Here is a 17181-nt window from a genome sequence, read left to right as displayed (position 1 = left end):
AGCCAGCATTGGTTCCTGGAGTTCCCCGCCCAACTCGCGGGCAGCCGTTAGATGGGTTGCCCAATGAGAAGCTTGAGTGTGAATTAACCACTTCACGGCAGTGGGTTTCCAACGTTGGCAACTTTAAGACTTATGGACTTCAACTCCCAGAGTTCCTCAGCCAGCAAAGCTGGCTGAGGAACTCTGGGAGTTGAAGTCCACAAGTCTTAAAAGTTGCCAAGGTCCACGGGACTGAGTAAAAAAAGGGCGAGGCTCAGTCCTGAGGCGTGTTGGCTGCTTAGCAGATTTTGATTGAAATCTGGGCAGCAGCAGCAAAAGGGGTTCAGAGAAATAACAGTGCGGGAGGATTGCGCGGAAGCGAAAAGGAAAAAAAAAGAAATAGTCGCTCGTGTTAGGACAATTTTGTGCATCATCAAAGTTGCCTGGGTGGTCAGCCGTCTTCGTTTTTAAATGAGAACCACCGAGGCTGCTGTTAACACGCCACGAGAGTATTAATTGTGGGGAGGAAATAAATGACAACACATCTTTGGCGTATTTAGATATAGGGACATTTCAAGGAAGCCTGCCTTGAGGTATAATACTTAATAGGTCGAATTGCATTAAAGTAGGATGTAAAATTAGATTTGGACATTAAGTATGAAACCTACTGGGTCAGGCTAGACAGCCTCTCGGGGGCCCCCGTTACTTCTATATTCAAAAGCCACATAGAGTTGCAGCTTGCAAAAGAACAGGAAGACAGTGCCTAACCACAAGCAATAGCAATAGTTAGACTTATATACCGCTTCATAGGGCTTTCAGCCCTCTCTAAGCGGTTTACAGAGTCAGCATATTGCCCCCAAAACAATCTGGGTCCTCATTTTACCCACCTCGGAAGGATGGAAGGCTGAGTCAACCTTGAGCCTGGTGGGATTTGAACAGCCGAACTGCTGAACTGCAGTCAGCTGAAGTAGCCTGCAGTGCTGCATTTAACCACTGCGCCACCTCAGCTCTTCCAACGTTCTAGCCAACGTCCTTATGTCAAAACCTATGTCAAAAGTCCAAACCACAAAGTTCAATTAAAGTTTTGTTAATGACACGTCGTCCGTCTCTGTAACAAAAGGAGAAGTAAGACCCCCATCTCCTTATAAGGCTTTCTCCTCAAGGTAACCACTAAGAAATTAGTTAAGTATTTCCGTGTTACGCTGCTTTGGGAATGTATAAGAACGCGTGCTTCGATAACGAAGCTGGTTCAGAACTTGCAATGCTAGCCATTTCGCTAGCTTTCTGAACCTGGCTGCCAAATAAACTTCTCCTGTATCCTGAGAAGTCTAAAGCCTGTCATTTTCTGCAACAATTCACTGCATAAAAATCAGGACGCCAACTAGATGGCAGCAAAGAAAAAAATATAGCCATCTCGATTTTTTGCTAAAATTATAATAGGTATCCCTTAGTTTAGTTTATTTTTAGTTTAGTTTTCCCTTTATTTGTATGCCGCCCTTTTCCCTGGGGGGACTCAGGGCGGCTCACAGTTCAAAAAAGGGGGGGGGAAGACAAACAATATTCCAATATGTAGACAATACAACATATTAAAAAGAGAGCACAACAATCACACAATTCGGGTGGGGTTAGAGTCTTAACCCCAGGCCAGCCGGGACAGCCAGATCTTTAAAGCAGTTAATCCTTAACTGCTCATAAAGTCGCTACGACTAAGGTTAGACTCGGAGAATGTAACTTACCTGAACTTTATTTCAGTTTTTATAGGCCATAATTTACGTTCAACATTACATAACGACTATAGTTTTCAGGTTTTTTTTTAATCATCTTGGATCCTCTGGAGGAACATGGATACTGAAAGTTAGATACTGTCATACAGTATCATATCATGTGTGTCATATTGTATCATAAATATATATTATATAAGAATATAAATTTGGGTTGATATAAGGTACTCTGAGCGAATCAGGTCACCTGGCATTCTAGTTATAATGAATTCAGAAACAAATTGCTCAACTCTCTCCAAACCATTTTGTTCTCTGGTGGTATTACATTTAAGTTGGTGATTTAGACTAGGCAAACATCTAATGTGCTTTTAATAGAAAAAGTTAAAAACATATTTGATGAGACCTTAATCAGCAATTCCAGATAACCTCTTACAGATATCAGCACAGATAATAAAATAATCCCCAAAGAACTAAACAATGAAATTGCCATGGGGCAAAATAATAATTCAGGGTTTTGTTTTGTTTTTGGTATGTGTATGCATATGCAGGCCTTTGAGTCAGTCTCCATGCAGCTTTCTTGGCAAATATTTACAGAAGTGATTTCTCATTGCCTTCTTCCTTGGCTGAGAGAGTACCTGTCAGGCCTGCAATTATATTCCTTTTAGAATTTCGGCCTGCCACACTTTCTCTTATTTCATTATGCTGTTTCATTAGTATAGTTGATGGGAGGGGGGAATAGACAGGAGTAGGATTGTGGAATGTATTGTTATCATTCTTTTCTAGAAGACCAAGGTCATCTTTTGTCTCCGCACTTTTACACCCGACAGGAAGCAACTGGGTGGAGACGCCAGCGTGGAAGAAGATGATTGGACCATGTGATGGATTTGTTGCTGTGGGGACAAGATCATGAACTTTTAACTGGATGGAATCCCAGGAAGCTCTTTAGAATTGGGATTAACACAGATGTGCTAAGATGTCTGCTTTATTAAATTGGAACTTTAAGGATCGTTTTGCCTTGGACTCTGATTTAATTCTACATGATACTTGGACGCTGACAACTTGGCCCAAAGTCATTCAGATGATTTTAGTGTTCAAAGCAGGACAAACTCAGGCTTTTCCTTACTCCTGTTCCAAGTCCTCATCCAATAGGCCAAACTATTGCTCTCAAAAAACCTTCTCTGCATTGTTACAATATTAAAGTAAGTGCTGTCAAAGGAAGCCCAATACCCCAGTATTACTTTCTAAAATGGATTACTCAAACAAAAGTGGAATCATCAATGCACGCTCACACATCCCACCTCAGGAAGCATCTTTAGAAGGAAAGATAATATTTTTAGAAACTGGTGAGATATTCAAGAGAACCAGCTAAGCTAGCAAGAATCATATCAAATATCACCCATAAATATTTTAAGTGTTCAGTACCAGTAACAAATCAATACCCACGAAGCAAATGTTAGTGATTATAGCTTTTTGGATCCAAATTAAGTTTCTATAGAGGCAACCCAATTATTTCCCTTTTGGCAAAGATTGGTGCTGTTCTTTATATCAAAGAGATCCTTACAATATCCTAATTTTAAACGAGATCTCTCCCCCCCCCCTTTCTCTCTCTCACGCATACACAGAGTGATATCCAGCAGTTAAACATGGGGGACAAGCACACAATTCAGCAGAATTTGCCCAAACATCTCATCTACTTCCTTGAACTCAATATGCTTTGAGAATGAACCATTTTGAAACCAGCAAAGCCTTTTTGAGTTCAGAGCATGAAACGTTTTTTAAAAACTTTATTCCAAGTATGAAACAAGCTGGCTGTTCTGAGAAACATACATTTGAAAGTGCAACTTGAAACCATTTCTGCCTCAAAATAATCTTATTTTGACTTTTCCAGAATAAAGCAACATTTTTGGCGGGGACCCTGAGCATAAAACAAAACATATTTTCTATTTCATGTTCATCCTAATTTTTTTTTTGTCATTCCATTTCTGTATTGCTTGATTGACAATGAGCAATTTAAATATGCTATTCAAACTTTGACAGGATTGTTGCAAAAAGCTTAGTATCTTTTTTTTTCAGATTATAGATCTATCTCGCTCCACCTCCAAAAATCCAGCTGAGTGACATTTCACAATAAAATGAAGATATTGACTATGTAGGTTAAGTCACAACGTAGATTAGATGTTATTTTGGATTGACTGAAATTCAGTTTCAGATGAGTGAACAAGGTGGTAAAGGCATCAGGACCTTTTCCAGTTGCAGAAGAAACAATGTAAGGAATAGCATCTGATTGCTTTTTCATAGAGACCCATTAATTTTAAGTAAATTCTTAAAAAATATGCTTTGATAACATATTTTAACTATATTCTAGAATCGAGATTTTGAAGAAGCACTCTGCAGCAATTTGAAAGTTACATGATATTTATTTGAACAAAACATGAAAGATACTAACAGGATATACATTATTCTAAGCTGCTACTAGTGTAGGACAGAATATTGACATCGGAGCAGGTTCCAATGTAGAACACTCATGCTGTCTGCTCTTTCTGAATTCACACATTCAGGCACACAGCAGCTTTAGAAACAGAAAAAGCAAGAGGGACTGAGCTGAATTTGCCCATGCTTTTGTTGAAGGGATCCTTCTCCAAAATTTTCAGTGCAGTTCCAGATGCAAAAGGCACAATGCTGTGAAGTTTCTCAGTATACTGTGTATGCCAAAGATAATTTCCCAGGTAAGAATATCTGGAATAATTTTATAAATATATAATTATAATTATTCCATATTCCAGAGCTGACACTGCAAGTTGTAGCTGTACCTCAAAATAGAGATAACAGAATTAGAGAATGAGTTGGAAGGGACTTTGCAAGATCTCCTAGTGCAACTTCCTGCGCAAGCAGGAGATTCTATAATTTTAAAGCCAGCACTCCAAGTGTATTAATATTGCTGCATGTATACTAGCCTTCAAAAAAATTAAAACTGATTGTCTCTGTGAACTTTGTAAACATGCTTGTGTTTTACAACAAATCCTAAAGACTTGAAAACTAAAATGAGTCGGGTCCAAAGATCCTGAACTTGAAGGGCTGACTATGCCAGTGAACTAAAATATTCTAGTTAATTTCTTGAAAGTATTCCAATGCATTGCAAACTGCTTTGAAAGCTGCTTTCTTTTTTACATCGAAAGCAGTTTTTCATGCACCATAGGGAAGAGAGAGAAGGCTGTTCAATAAATATAAATTTAAAGCTGCAATTGTATATTTGTAATTTATATAATTGTATATATTTAGCTCATTAAAATCAGTAAGGCTGGTTTCCAAGAAAGCATACTAATCAGTTTCTTTAATCATTTACATGTGCTAGAGATGGAAGGGATAAACAATTAAACTATAATTATCTTCTATGTGGAAGTCATGATATATAGGTAGTCCTCGATTTAACAACAGTTCATTTAGTGACTCAAGTTAGAATGGCATTGAAAAAAGTGACACGGGACGTTTTTTCACACTTATGACCATTGCAGCATTCCTATAGTCACTTGATCAAATTTCAAATGCTTGGCAACTGACTCATATTTATGTGACTGCAGTGCCCTGGGATCATGTGATCACCTTTTGCAAACTTCTGACAAAGTCAATGGGGAAGCCAGATTCACTTAACAACCAAGTTTCTAACTTAACTATTGCAGCGATTCACTTAACAACTGTGGCAAGAAAGGTCATAAAATGGGGAAAAATTCATTTGACAACTGTCTCATTTAGCAACAGAACCTTTGGGCTCAATTGTGCTTGAGCTTCTTGTTCTAAATCTTGTTTCTTCCCTCTTCCATAAAAATTGCCACTGCTCTCTCTGTAGTCTTTAAATTAACCTGACAGATATATTCGGCCCTCAAGCTAAAAAACTACTCATGCAAAGTTATATATACTAGCAGACCCTATTGTATAATTGAGAAGACAAGCAAAAAATTGTTTCTGTCTATTTGTCCTATTGTATCTAGGATTACTTTCAGACTGCCAACTTCCTCAACTACCTGAAATCACATTATGAGTTGGATGACCAAATAAATTGAATATACAAATCTCCAAATTATCTCCCCAAATAATTTTCAAAATTATGCACAATGGTGTTTTTTCTCATGTGTTACAAAAATAAGTTCCAGATAAGAAAGACTCAGCATTAAGTATCTTAAAATATTCTCTCTGTCTTCAGTTATGGGCAAATGAAAATTGGAACCATTTATGGATAACAGTTAAACAAACCTTTCTGAGCCAAAAATAGCAATTTTTCATCAGACATCTGGACCTTGGTTATCAATGGCGACCAAGGGGAGCAAGTGGCCAGTTTTAACTTTTGGGATGTTATCATAAAAGAGGACGTGGGATGCTCACATTGCAGCATTGGGCAAAAGGGCCCAGCAGAGATTATACTATCTGAGACTTCTCAGGAAACAACGAATGAAAAACTTCTATCACTGCAATATAGAGAGTATTTTAACTCACCGCACCTGTGTATGGTTTGCCAATTGCCCAGTGGCCAATAGGACAGTGCTCCAGAGGGTTAACATCATTGCCCAGAGCATCACTGGTTGCCCTCTCCCCACCTTGGAAGAGCATCATAGCTCCCGCTGCCTTAAAGTTCAGAACATTCTTAAAGATCCATCTCATTCTTGGCACCCTTTTTTTTAACTACAGGACAATAAAAACAAGGACAAATAGGCTGAAAAACAGCTTCCATCCCAGAGCAGTAATTATATTGAATTCTACTGTATAGTGTAAGACTAATGCAATATCAGGGGTTTTCAATTCAATTGCACAGAATGTGAAGGATATGTGTGTTTGTTTTATTTTTATAGTTTTCTTATGTATGATGTACACTGAAGATGGCATTTAATTTCGTTGTACGAGGTGCAATGATAATAAAGTAAACTAAATAACTTCCAGGAATCCTATCTGTACCTTTTCTCTCCATCACTTTCTTAATGGTATACTTCGAAATCAAATGGCAACCTGAAAGTGATTCCGTCTTTTAAAAAAGCAGAACGGTGATGCTGAATGCAGTCACTTCAAATATTCATAGCTCAAAGTCACTGGCTGCCATGGCAAAGCTAATAAATAAACTGTTTGTTTTACATCAGCCTGCTTGTTATAATCACATAAATACTTTAGAAATGATCTATATGGACTATGTGACTATAGAATCTCTCCTCTTCTATAAGGCAACATGATTGCTTTTAAATGATACAGGTGAGACAGGCTCATCAATGTTCCGCCATCTCGGTAAAACATGGCAAAAATCAACCCCCCACTTACAAAAAGCCAGGAAACGAGAAATACATGTTAGCAAAATATCAGTACTAAAGGCATTGGGTGTAGTAACTGCAATGCATCAAGATTTATATCACCTAGAGCACAGGTGTCAAACTCGCTGCGTCATGTTGCCATCACGTGATATTTTACAATGTTTTTCCCCTTCACGGAACTGATATGGGCGTGGCCTGCGTGTGATATATCTGGCCCATGGGCCACCAGTTTGACACCCTGACTTAGAGCCTGCAGTTTCACTCCCAACAAATTCTGATACACATCAATGAAAGACGAAATTCATTTGAAAGATAATTTGGAGAACAACCTGAAGACTCATAATGAAAACAATTGCTCCAATTACTTAGGAAGCAAAATGATAGTACAACAGGGAAGAGGAATCACAATTGTTCTGAGGTTATATGGCAGCTAGTTTTTTCCCCCCCAGGATGTGGGATTACCAGCTCAAGCCACCTTAATTTTGCTACATAAAGCTTACATGTCAGAAGGTAGCAATTAGTTAGTGACCAAAAGGCATTTCTTGTCTTCATTTTCAGTGTTATTTAAGGCCTATAGTTTCTTTCCACCTCCATTTCAAATTCAAAGTTATTGATTGGCAAACATCAGGGGACAGGTGGTGGTGAAGTTTTGGGATTGGTCATTTCAAACCAAAATAGTTCTCAGCTCAAGAAAAGATACAATTGTTTTATATCATTTTTTTTTAAAAAAAGGATGAACTGTTAGAAAATTCAAAGGGAAACATAGCAGCTGCTGCAAATCCTCATTAGTGGAAATTCTTGATTCATCCATCTGAGAGACAGTAAGGATTGCTCTTTGGGAACAAAAATGTCTGGGAACAGACATGATCAGATATTTACTTCTCTAGCATTGAGTCGGCTAAGGGTGCTTCTGATTTCACATAGGCAGATAAGTGACCCTTATCAAGTAGATGTGCAAATAATGCTATGCTACGGGTGATAAAGAGATGTAAAAAGAGTGATTAAGGAATAAATGCCAGGTTAAAAAAATGTATTTCCTTGTAAAGATGCTGCAAATAAAGGCCAGATACCTTTCATTCTGTTTGGTTAGCAGTTATATGTGATATAACAGGTTTTTCAAATAGCAAGTCAAAATATTGCATTCCATTTTCAGGGTTCCTTGAATTACAGATTCATACTCTGCATCGGACCATAAGCGCAAGAGTCCATTAAATTCATTAGATACCAACATGTTTTCCTGTACCAGAATATCTCATAATGAGACTTTACAAATGACTTGCATCCCAGCAGGATATAGCAAAGGAGAAAGTTTCATAAGCAGCTTCTGCCTTTCAGCTAGACAAAAACATTGGAGGGGCTTTTCCTTATGCCCCACCACATTCGATAAGTGCAAAAATATCCAGACAATGCAAGGACACTGCGCAGAACAGAAAAGTCAGAATCCAAGATCACTGTCACTTAGAAGCAACTTTCCTGGCACGGTGGCTTTCCAGGCATGTAAGCACTAGCACACAGAGTGCAAATAGGACTTTGGTCTTTGGTACAAAACCTCTTCATTCTCATCAACACACACTGAAAACTGAAGGGGCCTGGGTCTTGTACTTTTCATGGAAGGCTTTGAGGAGGGGTGCTAGGTTTGTGAAGGTTGGGCGGAATGAAGCTTCAGATTCCCAACAGTTTTTCATCAGGTGATAAATCTGTGGGAAAAGGCAGAGATTTAGAAGACAAAAAAGCACATACAAAAGGGAAGGGAAGGGAAAAAAGGAAGAGAAAGAAAAAAGGAAGAGAAAGAAAGAAAGAAAGAAAGAAAGAAAGAAAGAAAGAAAGAAAGAAAGAAAGAAAGAAAGAAAGAAAGAGAAAAACAGCTCAGCAAATTGTCCAATACTTATGTGGCATTGCTCTACTGGTAAACCTAACCAGTTCCCCTCCAATCAATTTGTTTTCTAGACTCCAAGCTAGCTTAAAAAAAAAGGAAAATCACAGAACAATATATGACAGTGGAGACACTCTTACAGTTACACTGTTCTGCAGTTTCTGCTCTAAAAACTAGTGGCTAAATTAGTAATCACCGGGAGATATTAGATGTCTCTTAAACTTCCAAAACAAATTATTTGCAGCATTAACTGTACTGGAATACAAAGACTATGCTTTCTAATCAGATCTAATGTAGTTGTACCTATATATTTACACACTTGTTTATAGAAAATTGAGATAGATTTAAGATGAAGGCTTTAACCTTTAGGAATTATTTAATTTATATCAGGAAGCCTCCTCAAATTACGGTAAACCATCTGAAGGAGTGGGAACATATTTAGACATTGGCTAGTATTATAAATTATTGGAAGATTTACCAGAATTATGCCCTATTATTTTTGAAGAAATAGGAATATAAGAATGCAGTGCAATACCATTTGCCTAGGGTTAAGATCTACTGAATCAATGGGATTTCTAAGTAGGTGGGCGCAGAATTGCACAGTAAGTAATGCAGCATTATTTGTGGTAAAAAGATTGTAGCAAGGGTTTTTACAGAATACTCTTAACATGCTTCTAATGCATCACAAGACTTTTCCTTTGCTTACTACTATATATCATTATCTTTTAAAACTGTATCCCTGGCACTAGCAACTCATCCTTTATCCATTTAAATATTAATCAACAATTCTGGTTGTATATCTAGCTATCATACAGAGATGGGTTCCTACCAGTTCGCACCTATTTGGTAGAACTGGTTCGTCAAATCTACCGAACCGGTTAGAAGAGGTTCCACCAGTGGACCCGGAAAGCAGGCCACACCTACAGAAGAGCTTCCAAAATTTTTTGAAACCCACCACTGGTCCTTGGATGTGATTATTCTACACTATCAGGCTCCTATTTATAAAACTCAGGGCTTCTGTGAAAGGTAAGGATGGCTACTGCGTTTGTGGTGCAATCAGAACATTGCGTGTGTTGAAGTTGTTTTAACGCAAACCAAAGATGCCTTTTAAAAAACAAATTTACATCATATTCTTATGCATACCAGTGCTGTGTGTGAGGTAATTTAAGGTGGTTCTGACAAGTGTCATCGGCATCTTCATATCCAGTCACATGGGCGGCAAGCCACTCCCATCCAGTCACATGGGCGGCAAGCCACTCCCACAAAGGAGGCCACACCCACAGAGTAGGTTCGAACAATTTTTGAAACCTACCACTGCTATCATACATGAATTTGCATTACTTACTGTTGTTTCTTTTGACTATTTAAGCTTAGAATGATAAGCGACTTGAGTGTAATCCTTGATTCCATAATTTTCAATAATATACTGTCTTCTAAACTTTTAGCAGATACTACAAAGATGAGCAACATAGTGATCTTAATTTTGTTTGGGAGCTCTGGATGCAGCAAAATGTCAAGATTCCCAGAGTGCAATTTCTACAACAAAAAGGCAATGAAAGGCCAGGAGAACAGACTCACCTCACAAGGACAGTCTTTTGGACTGGGCAGTCTTTCCCCTCTGTCCAACAGCTCAATGAGCCTCAGCACTGTCATCTGACCCTGAGTCATTCCAATCATCTCAATAAATCTCTAAAGGAATATGGGAGAATCAATCAGTGCTTTCATTAGGTAACATGAAGATGGCACATGCCAAAAGTTCCTTTCTTCAAAAAAAAACTTTACAATGAACTTCTCAGAGGTAACAGATGTTTGAGAAAAATCATTTCAGAAAAATAATTATATTCTAAAAACATACCAAAATAATATTTCATCATGCTATACCATTCCTATAAATCATTATAACTGAACAATATATGCAATAGCATTGTGTGATGTTATTAGCCCCTAGGCCAGCATGGACTTCAACATCCCTAGGTAACTGACTATAACTCAATGATTAATCAATGTAGTCAACAAGTAGTCCTTAATAGTACTACATCTACATGGAGGGAAGTAAGAAGTGGGGTACCACAAGGTTCCATCTTAGGGCCAGTACTCTTCAGTATCTTCATAAATGACTTAGATGAGGGAATAGAAGGGGAAGTCGTCAAATTTACAGATGATACTAAGCTGGCAGGAATAGCCAATACCCCAGAGGACAAGCTCGGGATCCAAAAACTTCTTAAACAATGGGTGCTACCCAGTGGTGGGTTCTGGATCCCGGTGCAACCGGTATGGTCCACCACATGAGTTCGCGCAGCCTGGGCATGCATGCTTATCTCTTGTGACGCCTCCGCAAACGTCCGCAATACTCTAGCTCAGTGTTTCTCAACCTTGGCAACTTGAAGATGTCCGGACTTCAACTCCCAGAATTCCCCAGCCAGCAACACTGCTCTAGCTGCTTGGCGGAGCATTGCGTAGATGCCGTGTGCTTCATGCACATGCGCGGAAATGCCAAAGAGCTCAAATACAAGTAAGGAGCTCAGGCGGGCGGGTGGGCCCTCCGGAGCACCGTACTGGAATGGTACCCAGTGCTCCGGACAGGCACTGGTATGTCCGTACCGGGGCGTATCGTCTGCAACCCACCACTGGCGCTATCCAACAAAATGAAATTTAATGTGGAGAAAATCAAGGTTTTACACTGGGTAGGAAAAACCAAAGGTACAAGTATATATTAAGCAAAACCTGGCTCAAAAACAGTAACTGTGAGAGGAACTTTGGACTCCTAGTGGATGATCACTTAAACATGACACAGCAGTCAAAAAACGTATTGTAATCCTTGGTTGTATAAACAGGCATAGAATCAAAATCATGTGAAGTATTAGTGCCACTTTATAAAGCCTTAGTAAGGCCACACCAGGAATACCACATCCAGTTTTGGTCAACACATTACAAAAAAGATGTTGAGACTTTGGAAAAGTACAAAAAAGAGCAACTAAGATGATTAAAGTCCTGGAGAACAGTTGCAGGATTTGCATTTGGCTAGTCTAAAGAAAAGAAGGACTAGGAGTGACATGATAGCAGCACTCCAGTATTTCAGAGGTTGCCACAAAGAGGAGGGGATCTATTTATTTTCCAACGCACCAGAAGTTAGGAGAAGAAATAATGGATGGAAACTAATTAAGGAGAGAAGCAACTAGGAATTAAGGCAAAACTTCCTAACACCGAGGACAATTAACCAGTGGAACAGCTTGCCTTCAGAAGTTGTGGATGCTTCATCACTGGAGGTTTTTAAGAAGAAGGTCTTAAACTGGACAGTCACGCTTCAAGGCGCTAGTCGTCACTTATAAAGCCCTTCATGGTATTGGACCTGGGTACTTGAGAGACCGCCTGCTGCCAATTACCTCCACTAGACCCATTAGATCCCACAGACTAGGCCTCCTCCGAATTCCATCTGCCGGCCAGTGTCGACTGGCGACTACCCGGAGGAGAGCCTTCTCTGTGGCTGCTCCGACCCTCTGGAACGAACTCCCCGTGGAGATTCGAACCCTCACCACCCTCCAGGCCTTCCGCAAAGCCCTCAAAACCTGGTTGTTCCGACAGGCCTGGGGCTAAAGAGCTGTTGCCCCCGTCTCGAATGGTATGACTGTTGTGAGTTTTAAATTATATATTGTTACACTGTTGTTTTAAATTTTTTGTCTGTATCCCCCTCCCCGGTTCGGGTTGTGAGCCGCCCTGAGTCCCCTTCAGGGGAAAAGGGCGGCATATAAATTTAATAAACTGAACTGGACAGTCACTTGTCTGAAATGGCTTCCTGCTTGAGCAGGCAGCTGGACTAGAAGACCTCCAAGGTCCCTTCCAGCTCTATTCTGATTCAACTAAATCTAACCAACATCCTAGATAACAAAATTACAGTTAAAACAGTACAGACAGGCCTCTGAAGTGTAGACAAGGTGATAAGCAACTTTTGGGGGCCAGCAATACATTTAGAATTTTGAATGCATGTCGTGGGTGCATTTATAAAATGGCTACTGGAGCAGCCTACCCAGGTACAAACATCCAATTACCAGAAACCTATTAAGCTCTCAAATTGTTATCTACAATTCCAATAAGGTTTAAAGATACTGCTGTCAAATATAATGCTAGAATCCAATGCTTTGCTTTATTTTTTATTCTTTTTTTTTTAATCAGGAGCTTATGGGTATCCAGGAAAGAGGCAGAGAACATGGACATTATTCTGTCTATGCTGAGTCATCTAAATGAATTCAAGGAACAGTTATACTGAATGTTTTGAATTGGTCCCAGAGCTACAATAAGGAATATTGGAATAACTGAGTTGGAAAGGAGCTTTGTGTCTTCTAGTCCAACTCCCTGCTCAGGTAGGAAACCCTATATTATTTCAGACAAATGGTTGTCCAATCTCTTCTTAAAAACTTCCAGTATTGGAGCACCTACAATTTCTGGAGGCAACTCATTCCACTGATTAATTGTTCTAACCATCAGGAAATTTCTCCTAAGATCTAGGTTGCTTCTCTCCTTGATTAGTTTCCATCCATGGCTTCTTGTCCTGCCTTCAGGTGCTTTGGAGAATAAGTTGATCACTTCTTTGTGGCAGTCCCTTAGAGATTGCAACACTGCTATCATGTCACCCTTCTTTTCATTAAACTAGACATACCCAATTCTTGCAACAATTCTTCATGGCTGCTATGGCTTGATGCTGCTAAGTAAATGTTATGAATATTAATTTTACTCACTTGTGGAGGGCTCTGACTTGAATCACACCATGTTAACAGTTCATATAAAGTCACTCCAAAGGACCAGACATCAGAAGCATAATAGAATTTACATTCCTTGAGGCATTCCACAGCATACCTATGTTAAATAGCAATAAAGAGCTGACAAACTACATTTTAATTAGAGTGAAGTTCATCTTGCTTATCCAACAGCAGCCAAATGGCTTTGAAAATTGTCAAACAGGACATTTACAACTCATTTTCTGTAAGACTATAATCCTTCTTTTCCAAAGCATTCTTCTATATAAAAGCATGCCGTTATCATAATTCGCTCCAATTATTGAAAAGATGATACAATAGTTGACTACTTCCAGGAAAGCTGGGAACGATATCCCCTCCCACCTCCACAAAAGAGTATCAAGATTAAACCACACTAACTTTTGTCTGAAACCTTCATTTTAGATTTTACCTTTTCCCTCTCAGCACTTAAGACAGGAAAATACTGTTTTAAGGCTACTATCTTTTCTCCATTATCATTAAGATCTTGCTTTCCACATGATATAATGCCTGTATGAATGAGTTATAGTGCAGTCAACTCTCAAATATTCAAAACCCACAAAATAATGCAATTCTTTACATACCAGAAGACGGGGCTGTCTCCATCTTCACAGACACGATAATAGTCATGTCCTTTGGGGATGGCTTTGGCAAGACCAAAGTCTCCAATCTTTACTACATTTTCATTCTCCAGGAGCACATTTCTAGCTGCTAGGTCTCTGTGGATGTAGTGCAAGGAGTGGAGATAAGCCATTCCCTGCAGAGAAAATAGAGCCACCTTACATCCTTCAATCAGAGGCCAAAGCCATCAGTAGATATGTCTATACCCAAAGGCAGAGCTGGCAATCCTGAATTTCATGTATCCTGTTCCTTTTATAAAAATAAAGTATTTTCCCAGCATTAAGGAACATTTATGTAAACAATTCTCTTCATTTTGCTTTACCTATTGGAACTATGATCCAAAAAAAAGTCATTCCCTCTGTCGAGAACCACACAAATGTTGTATCCAACACGGACAAGACCTACCTCACAAATCTGCTGGGCAAAGAGGAGAATGTGGGCCAAGCTGACATTGTGCTTGGGGAGATAATCCCTCAGACTTCCCAGTGGCACATATTCCATGATAAGCTGCACAATCTTTTCTCCTGGAATTGCAAAATGCAAAGAAATATTAGCTCCAAAAAAGTATCATCGCTTCCCCGAATTTATTTGGTTTTTAAAACCTCTGGCTTAAACAAAGCGCACATGAAGGGCCTGCAGACCACATTTGATCGTCAGTATCTTTTGGGCAGTTCATCAAGCCTACTTGCAATATAGTACTTATTTCTCCCTCTTGCTGATTCTGCACGCTTTTTTCTCTTGCCACATTAAGAGAACCTGTCTTGCTGTCAATGTAGCTCCAGAGAATCTATTATAATTTGGCAGATTCAGCAATTGTCTTTCTGAGGTACTTGTTTTCAAGATGATCTACCAGTAGCTATTAATAGAGAAGAAACAATGGAATAGACTGGTTGAAGGAAAAACTACAACCTAAGTGAAGGTGAGAAAAAAATGGCTGAATAAATGGGGAGAAAGTATAGTCTGCAAGCACAGAATATATTGTTCACTCATCTGGAAATGCAACCCTAAAAGCATTGCCCAACATGTAAGTTAAAATTATAGAGGGTATTTCAAAAATCATGCCTATGATGAAGCTAGGATACAAACTGGGAGCTCTTGGGACTAGTTCTGTAAGTAGTATGTTTATGCTAAGCTATTTACCATCTTTCTCCTGCAGGAGCTACACAGCAGATTCCATACCTTGCTCGTTGCAGCAGCCTTTGTATTTTACAATATTCTCATGGTAGAGTGTCTTCAAGATCTCAATCTCCTTTTTCCAACTAGTCAAGAGCTGCTGGCTGCAACCTGATTTCAATGACTTCACTGCTACCATCTCACCAGTGCCATCATTGGCAGGATCATAACAATATAGGCTCACTTTACCAAAGTGGCCCTAATAGAATGAGAGGGAGAAAGAAACAAGGTAAGGATTTTGAATTTCAAAAGCCAAATGCCAAACTATATTTCTTTGGGAAATGTCAGGTTGTACAGAATACCTTTCAGAAGGAGAACTAATCTCAATAATCTCAGAACAATCCCTTGCTACAAGGAATATTTCACACAGTTGTTATGCCATGAAAACACTGACTTTAGCAATAAAGTCTGAATAATATTTCTTTTTCTCCATTCTTGAATCCTTTTATGACTGAAGTCAATCTCTATTTGCGATCCTATTTCATAGTTCATGTAGCTGATACTTAAGCAAAATAGGCTCAATCAGCAAAGTAAGATCATTATTTGAAATTGGCAAAACTATGGAGCAAATATTGAATTGAAGCCAAGGGGAAAGAACATCTGAATGGATATGTTGCGCATGGCTTATTAAACATGAAAATATAGTTTAACTCAAAACAGGTTGAATGCTGATTTGGAAACTACAATTTGGTGTAATAGGGAAAATAATAAAATGATGTTTTGTAATTAACAAATTAAAAACAAAAGCCAGGATTTGAAGTGGGTTTATGAACAATAGATCTGCTTCATTTCTAATGAACTTTCATTGAGCCCTATAAGATATAATAATAGTAAAACCTCATTTTAATAGATTAACTATTGGTGGGAGGTGTCTATTATGCTTCAGAAATCAATAAAGCAAAGGATATATCATTATGACAATACAAATGGCACCAATTACATCTTTGTTTTATTAGTGTAATGATACTAATGTGAGGACCCAGATTTTGGGAGGTAATATACTGTAATATAATATACTGTAAAACCACTTAGGGCTGAAAAGCACTAGGGAGTGGTATATGTCTAAGTGCTATTGCTATCATTATATAAATGGGAATAATTGATGCAAATGATATAATTTGTAGTATTCACAACTACATCCTTTGGCATACTATGGCATTACCTACATGCAAATAATGTAAATTACAATTTGACCCATTGCATCCAAAGTTCATAGGACTGAGATCTGTACAACTGAATTTCATGAACTAGACAAAAAAAAAGCATTAAGCACCCAAGAAGTGCTAAATCATCTCTTTCTAGAGTGCTGGAAAATAAAACTACGTTTGTTTCTAAAGAAGATGATCACTAATGATAGCATCGGTGTTACAGATTGTATCTCTTTTGACAGATATGATGAGAATATTTAGTAACTCACACTCTATCCTGCATGTGATGGGATAGTAGACTGTATCTGCCAATCAAATAAAGATAAATTGGTGCTAAAATGCCATATCAGCAGCTGCACATTTGGTTTTAATATAGGATGGGAGCTGAAATAAAAGAACCCTAAATATATACATTTGTAAATGCTATAGCATTATTATTAATATTTACTTAATATTAAAGTGATAGAGTTGTAGCTAACACTGAGTATAATTTCCCTGCTATATATTCACCGAATATATCTTTGTTTTATTGCTTCTTATAAGATAGCAAATTATATTTCCTTCTTAAAATGAAGGTATGCAATACATTTTATCCTCAATAAATAGATA

At 38.5% G+C, this 17181-nt stretch overlaps 1 protein-coding gene across 1 annotated transcript in view; it reads right to left on the bottom strand.

Annotated features, from left to right (window-relative positions):
* Window positions 1-6557: 6557 nt before the first annotated feature.
* Window positions 6558-17181, bottom strand: part of TYK2 (tyrosine kinase 2) — a 37144-nt gene continuing 26520 nt past the window's right edge. The window contains exons 19-24 of the mRNA XM_032209952.1: window positions 15431-15623; window positions 14657-14775; window positions 14215-14387; window positions 13595-13712; window positions 10440-10550; window positions 6558-8685 (exon numbers count right to left, since the gene is read on the bottom strand). Coding sequence (XP_032065843.1) covers window positions 8551-8685; window positions 10440-10550; window positions 13595-13712; window positions 14215-14387; window positions 14657-14775; window positions 15431-15623 — 849 coding nt within the window. The 3' untranslated portion in view covers window positions 6558-8550. The remainder of the gene's footprint in view (window positions 8686-10439; window positions 10551-13594; window positions 13713-14214; window positions 14388-14656; window positions 14776-15430; window positions 15624-17181) is intronic.

The sequence above is a fragment of the Thamnophis elegans genome, chromosome 2 (genome assembly GCF_009769535.1).
Source record: "Thamnophis elegans isolate rThaEle1 chromosome 2, rThaEle1.pri, whole genome shotgun sequence".
Taxonomy (NCBI): domain Eukaryota; kingdom Metazoa; phylum Chordata; class Lepidosauria; order Squamata; family Colubridae; genus Thamnophis; species Thamnophis elegans.
The sequence above is the reverse complement of the archived record's forward strand: the minus strand, read 5'-3'. Positions and strand labels throughout refer to the sequence as shown.